Source organism: Podarcis vaucheri (genome assembly GCF_965113315.1).
Source record: "Podarcis vaucheri genome assembly, chromosome: 3".
Classification (NCBI taxonomy): Eukaryota; Metazoa; Chordata; class Lepidosauria; order Squamata; family Lacertidae; genus Podarcis; species Podarcis vaucheri.
Window position 1 is genome coordinate 22,370,661 of NC_138761.1, and position 11,863 is coordinate 22,382,523.

At 49.4% G+C, this 11,863-nt stretch overlaps 1 protein-coding gene across 2 annotated transcripts; it reads right to left on the reverse strand.

Annotated features, from left to right (window-relative positions):
• Positions 1 to 1,061: 1,061 nt before the first annotated feature.
• Positions 1,062 to 7,864, reverse strand: SIX3 (SIX homeobox 3). Of its 2 annotated transcripts, none has more exons than XM_082218432.1 (3): positions 6,471 to 7,864; positions 2,067 to 3,051; positions 1,062 to 2,020 (listed from the first exon to the last, which is right to left on the reverse strand). In XM_082218432.1, exons 1-2 carry the CDS (start codon positions 7,295 to 7,297, stop codon positions 2,859 to 2,861), a joined length of 1,020 nt encoding a protein of 339 aa, XP_082074558.1. In that variant the 5' UTR covers positions 7,298 to 7,864; the 3' UTR covers positions 1,062 to 2,020; positions 2,067 to 2,858. The 2 variants fall into 2 exon arrangements, with proteins under 2 accessions (XP_082074558.1, XP_082074559.1); XM_082218433.1 differs by having other exon boundaries at positions 1,062 to 2,024.
• Between the last annotated feature and the right edge of the window lie 3,999 nt (positions 7,865 to 11,863).

Genomic DNA, 11,863 nt, shown 5'->3' on the forward strand with positions numbered 1-11,863 from the left:
ATTCAAGAGAGAAGTTCTGACGATGATTCGAGGTCAATGCCCACTTTCCAGCCCAAGCGCCTAAGCAGAACTTCTCGACCCGTGCTTCTTCTGAAGTAAGGACCGCCAGTTAGGTCGATGCCACTTACTTGCAGGAAAATTGATTTGGTGTCACACAGTGAGGAAGAGTATCCGAGCAGCCTAGAGTTAGAAGAGAGCGCGAGCTAGGAATTATACGCACGCCCATATGCCTACGTTTACGCACGCACTTCAGACCCTGCAAACCTCAGGTTATATTTTTGTCCGGAACGTGGGGCGTCCCAACGTTTCCTCACAGGTCCTTCATCAGAGAGCAACATGCCACACAGGAGAGAAAACACCAAGTAACCCCTCGCTTCAACTCACACATCTACAGTGGTGCAGGCACCCGATTGTCTGGGTACAAACGTACATGCCCACTCTGCGCAATTTCGCACCCAGCACCTCAAGAATATTGACTAAGAAGAAAGCCTCACGGATTGCGATGGGGTTCTAGCGGGCTGCAAGCCTAACACCACGGACTAGCTAGTAAGCCCCATTGTATGCCATAGGACTTACTTCTAAGTAGACATGATTAGGGTTGCACTGTATAACAAGTAACCTTGCAGGCTTGCATCCCGATCCTTAAACATACACTCCTTTGGAAGAAATTACCATGGAAGTCAATGGAATTTATTTCCAAGTAAATTTGCATGAGGTTACAGGTTCGGGCAGCTTTCTTAGCCCTGTGCAAACCACAGGCACACTATATGGTCGACCAAGCTAGGCTCAGGGGCTTAACCTTTGCAGCTCAGAGAAGTCCTACCGGACTTAACGGGACTTACTTCAGAGAAAGCTCTTTTTTTCCTTTTCTTTTTTTGAGAAGTTAAGGGAGCAAAAATTGGCTTAACTCCGAGTGCTTCGGCTTAACGGGCGTGCTAGCTTGCATAAAGGGGTGGAATCACTGAATCAACACGAGAAGAGATTTTTAAAAAACGAAACAGCATTTCTTGGCGGCTGTTTCTACGTGCAGCAGAGGAAAAACACCAACGTCACTGAATAGATAAGAAAAATGGAATACTGTATTTGATTTTTTTTAAGAAAGTTTGTACATATAGATAAACACGCAGTAAGGGAAACAGTGGTATAAGTGTCCTACGTGGAGTTTTAGAAGAGACCCCCAAAGCTGCTATTTAAATACTCAAAAATGCTTTTGCATACGAGGAGGACAGTGGCACTCTAAGCCTCGTTTCGTCTACCGTTGAGGTCCCTTTTGAAAACCTAGTCCATCACCTCTTGACAACTAAGTTTGTGCAAGGAACTCAAGTCAGGGAAAATGTTTTTCTTTAAAAAAAAAAAAAAGAGGAGGAGGAGGAAGAAGAAGAAGACGGAGGAGGGGGAGAAGAAAGAGAAGAAGAAAGGGAGGGAAAGAAAGAAAGAAAGAAAGAAAGAAAGAAAGAAAGAAAGAAAGAAAGAAAGAAAGAGGCAAGGGAGAAGAAGGCAAAGGGACAGAGAGAAGAAAAGTCAAAGAGAAGAGCAAATATAATATACAAGCAATTTTCTACACATATATTACAAACTGGGGGAAATGACCGCATCATTAAGATATACATAATTCATATAAAATTTTGAAATAAAAATAAAAATCTGTTACAGTCATAACTATTCTTTTTCCACATTTATAACCAGTACCCACACAGGCAGTGACAGACGTGTAGAAAAAAAGGTGCTTACGAAGAAAATGATTGTCTGTTGAACAAAAGAATAAAAATTCTTAAAAAATAAAAATAAAATAAAAACAACGACGGAGGGGGAGAAAAGGAGGAGGCGGAGCAGGAGAGGGGGGGGATGCATCTAGATTAGACCATCGCTTGGACTTTGAGGGGGGGATTACAGATCCAGAGAGACAAAGATTGATAAAAACCCAACAAAAAGGCGATAAACATTTGTTATTTCCCTCTTCAAAGAGTTCCTTTAAACGTTTTTCTTTTTAAAAAGCATCTCTCTCTCTCTCTCTCTCTCTCTCTCTCTCTCTCTCTCTCTCTCTCTCTCTCTCTCTCTCTTTGTACAAATTTGATCGGAGTTTTCCTCCCGTCCCACACCCCAGTCTTTTTTTCCTTTTTGTTCATTTATTATAGAGAATAGCATATCCCCCCTTTTCCCCAGATACAAATTGAATCATCGTCATGCAAAATGGGTGAGATGCTGTCCATGGGAAAGCGCGAACAATAAAATCAAAACGAGGAAAAGAAAAGTAGAGCTGGAACGTGCTTTCGTCCTACAAAGAATACAAATGTCACCTTTCTTTCTTCCTTTCGCCATAATAATATTTATAATAGCAAAGTATGAGCATTAGCATTATTTCTCTCCCCGCTCCAGAATCAGCAACTGTCCAACTTGTGGTTTGCTCCTTTATGTTTTTATTTTTTTTATTTTTTTGCCTAAGTGGATGGTTTGTTTCTTATTTCAATCATTTGCTTGGTAAAGGTTTGGGTTTTTAATTCCTTTTTTTAAAAAACAACAACAACAACAACTCTTTTAAAGGTCTTTTTGTAATTTTCTCTCTCGTTGTTTCGCTGCTCTGCCTAGGAGTGTTCTGAAAGCGGCTCGTTGTTGCTTTCTTTCCTCGGAGGCCGGGGCAGTTCAGAGAGGGGGGCGGCTGCTCTCGCTCACTCGGGGTAGGTGGGTGGAGAAAGGGGGGGCTTATTTTTGCCTTTTTTCCTGATTGGTTTATTATTATTTATTTATTTATTTATTTATTTCCTCCTTTAAGGGTTTGTTTGTTTGTTTGTTTGTTTGTTTTTCCTCCTTTTTTATTTGTTATTTTTTTGTAGTATTCTGTTTTGTTTTTTGTTCCGTTATCATACATCACATTCTGAGTCGCTGGAGGTTACCGAGAGGATGGACGTGCCCGTCTCGGCTCGTTCCGTCAGGCTGGAGACGCTTGTGGTGGGGCTGGCCGCCGTGGACGGAGACTCCGCCGAGCTGTGGGTAGGGCAGCCCGGTTCTGACAAGGACCGCATGCCGCTCTGTCCGATCGCCTGGTGCTGGAGCCTGCAGGACGCGGGGTTGGGGGTTGGTGGGGAGACAAAGGAAGAGCACACAGATCCTTGCTCAGAAAGGAAAGCCACACAGAAAGGGAAAGAGACGAGACTCCCCGAAAACGCGGCCCTCGAACGCAGCAATCCAGGCGCGTAAAAGCGCATGGCTAAGGAGGGGACCCGGATCCCAAAGGCGCTTGCCAAGAGGGCGCAACAATCCCGATCTAGCCGGAGACACCTTCCCTTTTTCTCCAGCAAACCCTTCGCTCAAACAACCGCTTAGCCTGGTTTATCGAGAATCCTTCCTTCCTCCCCTCTCTCTTTTCTTTCGGCCTGATCTCAGGCCAGCCACGGGGCCCGCTGCCGCCTTCTCTTTGCTGCCCAGCGCGGCGCTGCAAGCCAGCTTCCTGCCTGCAACGGCCCTCTCTCCCTCCGCAAAAAGTGTTTCAAATCAAAGGAGAGGGGGTGGGGGGGTTGTTGTTGGGGGGGGGGAGAGAGTTAAAAGCAAGCAAATGGACTTCGGACAGAAAAGGTCGCTTGGAAAGCACAGACTAAAAGAAACGCTGTAATTATATTTTTAAAAAGAGCGGGGTGGAGAAGACGGAGGGTTTGCGTAGGAAAGCAATTGGCACGTTCAGAAATGCACACAGAGAGAGAGACGCCAAGGCAGGCACATAAACGCACAAACGGGCCGCTATCGTGTTGGTTTGCAAAATATTAGTCCGTTTCAAGCTAACGCTCCCCTTACTCACACTATCTCTATCCCTGTGGCCGGTTTCACTTGCGAGGAGCGGCCATCTGTGGGCCTCGATCTAACCTCTAGCGCATTTGCCGCCGCCGCCGCCGCCCCCATTGAGTGACAGTCCAGCCCTAACAACAAACGTGGACAGTCACAAACGGTGGTCTGTAGAAGCAAAGGGTGGCGCCTTCTCAGATAGCCCCCGTGAATCACTTAAATAAATGCGTACCTATATACAGACATACACACACACTTGCAACACTTAAAAAAACCCCCATAAAATAAACAAGCACCCAAACCAAGTGATGACACTGTTTTGTGGGGAGAAGGTGTCCGGAGAGCAGCATTTCCCAAGTCATCTGCCTGCTCAGTCTTCTCTCTCTTTCTCACACACACACACACACACACACACACACACGTGTATTTTCCAGCAATGCATTTATAGTTTTATTTATTTATTGCTTTTGTTGGGGCCGACGGCCGAATTCTCAGACTGCCTTTGGAAACATACAGACCGCCAAGAGACAAAGGAATCTCGGCCGCTGCTCTTTATAACAGTCAACAACTAAGTGGATTGCTATAGGGTGGGTGGCTGGGGAAACCAAGCCCAGCGAAAAAACAATCTGCAACCGCAGCAGAATATTTTGAATACTAACACACAAGGCGCTGGATGGTTATGAACTCTTGAGCCGTTCAGATCAAGAGAGCTGGGGGTGGGGGGCGCTGAGTACACTGAGAAGTTGATTGCACACCCCCAAAGGCCAGTGCATTTTTTTAAAAAAAAGTGTAGGATCAGAGGCAAAAGAAAATAGCCAACAAATAAACAAAACAAACATTGTGCCGAGCCGTGAAATCCTCTGTAAAATGTTTTGAAAGACAGGGAACTGGATCCTGTAAGATTTTAATCCCCCTCTTCACCTCCGCAGTGAAGTGATTTTAAATATATTACATATTTAAATTGCGTTTCTGCACTTTTTATTTCCATACTATTTATTTTTTCCCGTCCCTCCACCGCTGCCTTACAGTTCCTAGTCACCTACTGACAACTCGGTGAGTCAACCAAAACCTTTAGCAACTTTCCGGCTTCTCTGTTATGAGTCGATCTATTCTCCCTCCATTGATGAAGCTGAAAGGTGGTTTTTTATTTTATTTTTATGCTTTCTTGCTTCCCCCTCAACCTCCTGCTCTACATTTCAGATTAAACTTTACCAAAATATACATTGCTATATAAACTGGGAAAGTCCAATTGGAGGAGGTAAAGTGCCCACCCTTTGTTTATATTTTCTGCATTGTTTCATGGAACCCTTAAAATTCTTTGTGATCTTATTTATTTTCAAAGCTATTATTTAAACCCCAACATTCTTAAAGCCACGTTGAGCAATAAGGAATGGCAAGAAGATTCTGCGTGGCACACCGACACAATAAAATCACGCCTGCTCACACAAACGCCTGCATATTTATTTACATACTCATAAACATGCATAACTCAAACGAATGACATCCGGAAACAGAGATAGGAGAGGGCGGATAGCTTAAAAAAATGCTTTCCCTTCATTTTATTTTTATTTCCGCACCCCCGCACCCCCACCCTCTCGCCTGTCTTTCTTTCGGCAAATGAATTTGTTTTTTTTTTTATATAATTAATAAGAACAATAGAGGAACAGCTGCCTTCTTTTCGCTCTGTGGAAGAACGCTTCGCATTATTATGTTTGTTTAAACTGTTTATAGCTTGGGCGGAGGGGAGAAAAGTTAAGTTGCCAAATACAGCTTTCACGGCACAAATAAAAAAAATAATACATCTAATCCGCACCCCTTCTGCATTTCGCTGCGAGGAGTTGTCCCTGTTGTTATTGTTGATGTAGCAATAACAATCATAGCGGTAAAAATAATAGGCAATCTATGAACAAAAAGAAAGAGGACGTGCGAAAAGGAGAATGAAATTTTTAATTAAATTAAGAGCTCCATCCAGAGCTAAGAGGGCTTACACCCATTCTTCTCAGTTGGTTCCACTGGGTGTGGGGACTCGGCTGCAGATAAAGTCCCTTTATTTTGTGGTTTTTGGATCCCTAGTTAGAGTAGGCACACACGCGCACGCATACACACAGAGACATGCATTCTGCGTTCAGAAAACTGCAAAGCATTTTACTGAGAGACGGGCTGTCCTATTTAGAACTGTGAAGGAGAGGGATGGAGTTTGGAAAGAATGTGAAACTTTGAACGGGTGGCGGAATCGAGTTGCTTCTGTTGAGCAGCCCATTCGGGAAGGGGAAGCGAGCCCTGTCTTTGGCTGTGTGAGGAGCATAGTCCCCTTGATAGCTCCCAGGTGGGGAGGGAAACCCTCTAAGGGCCTTGTTTTGCTTTTTAACAGAGCCCACTGACTTCCTTATCCCTGCTGTTGAAGCCAGCGAGCCCTCTAGGACAAGATTTAAGGTCCCCCATATCACACGCACACACACGCAGAACTGAACCCAAAGGCGGTTTTTCAAAGGGTCAAGGGTAGCCGCCCTTGCAAGGCGTTCTCACTCTTGGGAGACTTGCAGGAGGCGAGGCGTCCGATCTAGGCAAGGCAGGCCCCGCGTGGGATGGACGTGGGTTTGTGTCCTGGCAGTGTGAGCCCCGCACTCCCGCTGCCTACCCCCACCTTCAAGCCTCACCCCCCCCCACACGCCCAGCTTCAGCCGGCTGGCACTGACCTGTTCTTGGCGGCGGCCGCCCGGTCTCTCTGCCTGCGGTTCTTGAACCAGTTGCCCACTTGCGTGGGGGTGAGGCCGGTGGCCTGCGCCAGTTCCCTTTTCTTGCTGGGGTTGGGATAGGGGTCCTGGAGGTACCACTCCCTCAGGAGGCTGCGAGTCCTCTCCTTGAAGCAGTGCGTCTTCTGCTCGCCGTCCCAGATGGTCCTGGGCAAGGGGAACTTCTTGCGCACGCGGTACTTATCGACGGGGCCCAAAGGTCTCCCGCGGAGCTTCTCGGCTTCCTGGTAGTGCGCTTCCAGCCACATAGCCTGCAGCTTGCCGTGCGACTCCTTGGTGAACTTGTGGTTCTCCAGGATGTGGTAAAGGTCTCGAAAGTTGCCCGTGTGGAAGGCCACCACCGCCCGGGCGCGCAGGATGGATTCGTGCTTGTTGATCGCCTCGCATGCCCCCGGCGCTACCGGCAGCGACCACAAGAAGCGGCCCAACCTCTCGATGTCGCCCGTCTCCTCCAGCGTCTCGCAGACGCTGGCCACTTGCTCCGGGGAGAAGTTGAGTGTGGGCAGCTGGAACATGGACAGTTCTTCCGGGGCTCCTCGAGAGGCGCCTCCTCCTCCGCCGCCGCCACCGGCGGATCCTCCGCTACAACCGGTGGCGGCACTGCCGCTGCCGCCGCTGCCACCGCCGCTGCCTCCTCCTCCTCCTCCAGGTCCGGAGCTGCTGCCACCGCTGGCCAGAAGGAGCGAGCGGTGGTGGTGGTGCGGGTCGCTGGGGAAGTTTGGCAGGAAGAAGTGGGTGGGATAGAGCTCTAGAGGGGACCTGAACACCATGGGACCCAGCCTGGCGGACGGGGAAGGGGGGTCGGAAAACGAGAGAGAGAAAGAGAAAGAGAGAGAAAGGAAAAGAGAGAGAAAGAGAGAGAGAGAGGAGCTGGATCAAAGCGAAAAGAAAGGAAGACAGGAAGACGGAGAAGGCGCAGAGAAAGAAGAAGAGGAAGAGGGGAGGGACAGGGGGATCACGCACCCCACGCGCATCCACACCCGCACCCGCACGCGCAGCCACATAGAGACCCTCATCCAAACGCACACACGCACTCAGCCGCGCGCGCGCACTCCCCTCTCTCTCATACACGCACACAAACACCCTCACTCACTCCCACCACCTTTCACACACACTCGCACACGGGCAGGCAGGCACCGGCTCGCTCGCTCGCTCACTCACACGCACACGCGTGCCCAGGCGGGCGGGCAGGCAGGCATCCGCGCGCTGCTGCGGGCTCTCTCCACACACACACACCTCCCGACCCGGGCGCCGCCGCCGCCGCCGAGGCGCAAAGCGATTCAGTGATTCGGCCGCGATCGCCCTAATGACAACAGCCTCATAATATCTCTCCTAAATCCACCGTGAGTGCAGCGCCGAAGCATTTTGTTTCGCTTTTCTATTGGCCCGCCGGGTGTCGTTGTGGCGTCGCCATGGCAGCGCCCTGCCAATCACTGTCAGGCCTGCCAATCATGGGGGACTACGTAAGAAAAAGGGCTCTTACCACGGCGCCCAAAGGCGAAGGGGAGGGGAGTTGGGAAGGAAGAAGCCAGCCAGCCAGCCAGCCGGGAGGAGGGGCGGGGGGGGGAGGGCGATCGGAGGAAAGCTTGTGTATGTGTGTTAATCTTTGCAACTCCTAATCTTAGCACTTCCACTTCTCTCGCTGCGTCTCTCGTCCCCCCCCCAACACTCCCCACCATTCCATTCCCTAAATAAAAATGGTTTTAAAATAAATTCTTTGGTGGGAGGCGGATGCGCAAGCCAGTGCGCAGCGCCTCGTTTGAATGGGATCAGCAATTACACGCGGAATATGACCGCCGCCTTTCAGAATAACCCCCCTTTGAGCTAAAGGAAGCGAGAGGAAAGCGGGGAGAAAGTAGAGAAAACGAAGAGACCTGGGCCAACCAGCCCGCCCTGAGCTGGGTCTTCGAGAGAAAGGGCTCCGAACGGAGACCATTTACACATGATTTGCACGTAGTTGCGCTTCATTCTGCCTATCTGAGCACTAATAGCGCCGGGGAAGAAAAGCTAGATGAGATCATTAGGCCCATCCTCAGGCCGCTGACCCTGCCAGGAGCAGCATCTAAATGCAGGGGAGGCGCGGGGAGGGTGGGGTGGAGGGAGAAGGAGGAGAGGGTGAGCTTGCTATGTACCGTATTTCCTCTCTCCTTCTCCCTCTCTCTCCCCTGCTCTCCACCCCACCACGCTCTGAGTTTCTGAGAGGCTGGCCTCACAAGACAAAACTTTGCCAAACTCGTTTTTTTCCCCTTGGATCGCCGGGATCTGGTGCTGGGAGAGTCCCAAGAAGGAACCGCGGGAAACTGAGGCCGACGGGACTGAGTTCCAAATCCGGCTGTGAACTCCCACGCGCCTTTCACCCGGGAGAAAACGCCCCACGCAGCCAGTGGAGCTCTGGCTTCCGAATGTGGCCACCACAGGCCACCCTCCGCAGTCTTGACGCGCGGGGCCACAGGAGACTCCAATCCAGCCTCCTTTCTTTGTTTATTTGTTTGTTTGTTTGAGGATTGTGGCAGACATAATTACGCTCTGGTGAATTCTTTTTCAGGGGCCGGGTGGGTGGGCTCGGATTGCAGCCCAGAACTTAACCCAAACTGGTCCTCATTCCCTCCCCCGCGCGCCCCTGGACGCTGCTCACGGATTTTCTTCCCGCAGACCTTTCGCCCTACCCAAGCGAGTTTCGTAAACCCACCGGGGATGTTGCCCTGATATAATATCCTCAGGATTGGTTGCATCTCTTCGTAGGTTTCTCACCCGTCTCAATTCTTTCTTTCTTTTTTAAAGGTCGAAGAGTAATCAAAATATTCGGGGAGGGCGGAGTCTGGTGGAAACCCCATATTTACACCTATATCTATAGGTGAAAACAAATCGCTGCATGCTTATCTCTGGCCCTAAAGCTAAGCCGGCCTTTCCCGTCCAGCCGCCTGCCTCCATTTATCCTTTAGGTGAGTTCCTTTTAAGGCGATTTTAATCGGCATCTTGAGCTGGTAACTCCTTTTGTTTGGTAGCTGCGGCTATGGAAGTGTGATTTACAGAGATTTGTACGGGTCATGGATGTCTTTCCAGCCTTACTGTGTATATTTAGACAGGACTTTGGTTGGTGTTAAAAAGTGTATATTTTGAATGGGTTCACACACAGTAGCAAAACAATGCGGACATTGTCAAGGCATGTAGAACGCGTATTGAAACGCAGCATCCAGACTTTTCCTAATCTGCCCTCAATAAAGCTGAAATAATTATCCTAAGCCGTCTTTCTAGAAGAAGGGGGGAGGGAGAGAATCATTGAGGAATTCAAAACTTTTTTAAAAAAAACCTGGGGGGGAGAGAAACTTTGCTCTGCATTCCGATGCAGATCTAGTAGTACAAGGGGAGGGCTAGGGGGGGGTGAGACATGGAGCCCAAACTCCTTGCAGACATCAATGGGAGCGGAGAGGGAAGAGGTGGGGGCAGATGTACAATTAAAATGGGGAAACATCGCGTGACTTGGCTTATTCGGGGGGGATAATCATCATCATAATTCGCAATGCTGCAATGAAAGAGTGAGTGAGAGAGAGAGAGAGTCTTTAACCGGACTCCCAAACTGGTCGGGATCTTTTCACTGCGCAGCCCCCATGAAATAAATGCCAAGTGGCAGATGAATAGGTCCAGTTGGAATAGCTATTGGACTGGAAGATCCTGGCTGGATTATGTATTCATCACTTCTCTAGCAAACTGTCAACGGGGGTGTGCTACGTTGGTTCATATTCCTAATGAAAACAACTCACCCTCTTAATTTTTAGTGATGTACTTAAACACTTCTGTTAACATATTTGCCGGGAGGGGTGGGCTGGGGTGGCAGCTGAGGAATCCTTCCCTCGCCATCCTCAGTCCCTTGCCCCAGCTCAAATTTCAGCCCTACGCGGTGCTGATGCGCGGTCGGTTTTATCAAACCCAGGAATTGCCCACCATCGTGTTCAGCAAAAAAAGGGAGGGAGTAGGGTTATACAGAGCACCTCATCATTACAAGCATTCTCTTATAGGTAAAGGATTATAGACAAGGGGGAGAAATGAGGTTAATGATTCGGGAAATGGGAAAGCGGGGCAAGACTTCTTTTTTCGCTCTGTTCGTCTTACACGATTAGGAAGAAAGCAGTTGGGGAGAAAAACCACCACTAGTCTCCAAACTGTTCCTTCTTCCAACCCAGACGTTGCCTGCTCCCAAGAACCTTTCGTGCCCGTCCGTGTCTTTCAGCGGGACAGCTTCGTAACAGCTGGATCCTACACGTGTCTGCTCCGGAGTTAAGGCCTGTTGAGATCCACGGGCCTTCCTTCGGAGTAAACGGGCCTGGGCCGCAGCCGCCCTTCGAATCCTGCCTCTCTTGAGCAAAAGGTCTCCATACACTTTAAACGTGGGGTTCACGGATGGGTTTGACTTCGACGTAAGGCGTTTGGGGTTGCGGGGATAGAGATGGGGGACCCACACAGAAGTTGTATTTCTCTCTCCCGCTAACTTTCACCCAGTCCCTTCAGGCGCTTAATCAACAAACTGTGGGAAAAAGACGGGGTTTATTACACTTCTCAGCTGAGCTCCGATTCTCTCCTAGCGCAGAAACATCCTGAAAATAATAAATGCCCATATCTTTCTCTTGAGTCTTCACGAATCGGATGGAACAAGCTTCTGCCCTCCCTAGCTGATGCGTCCCACAAGCAGTGGGGGCTTCCTTTTCCCATACTAGAGACTAAGATGGATAAGGGGCAAAATATGAAAGGACATCTCAGCAGGTGGAAACAAGCCCGGGTCTTCTTCTGACTAAGACGTGTTGATTCTTAGCTCGGCCGTCCCCAAGGCGACTTTCTGCAGACAACCCCGGACTTCTGTTTCTAACGCAGCGTCAGCCATCTCCCCAATGCAGACCCCAACCTCGTTTCTGGATACCGGTGCCTTTGCGGCCCCTGCCGCGGTTATCCTCCCCAAACTCCCGAGCGCGCACACAAGCGCACGGACAAACTTTGGGCATTGTTACCGGGTATCGGGTGGGAGAGGAGGGGGGGGCGGACAGCGAGGATAGGCTTTGCCCTAAGCAGGGCGACTGGAGCTCTCCATCTCCCCTCGCCTAAGCCTGTTAGGGACACATTCTCCTGTCCTTAAACGTACAAGCAGATAATTGTTGGCGCGCTATCTTTGTACGGAGGAGGCCAGGGTGTAAATGCCTTTTAATGACTGCAGCTGCTGGCTGAAAACTGTCAATGGAATTGGCGAACACAGAGCCCCCGGAAAAGAAAAAGAGAGAGAGAGAGGAGAGGCGCTTTTTTTTCCTTTTTTTTTTTTTTTTTTTTTTTTTTGCAAGCAAACTGCTGAG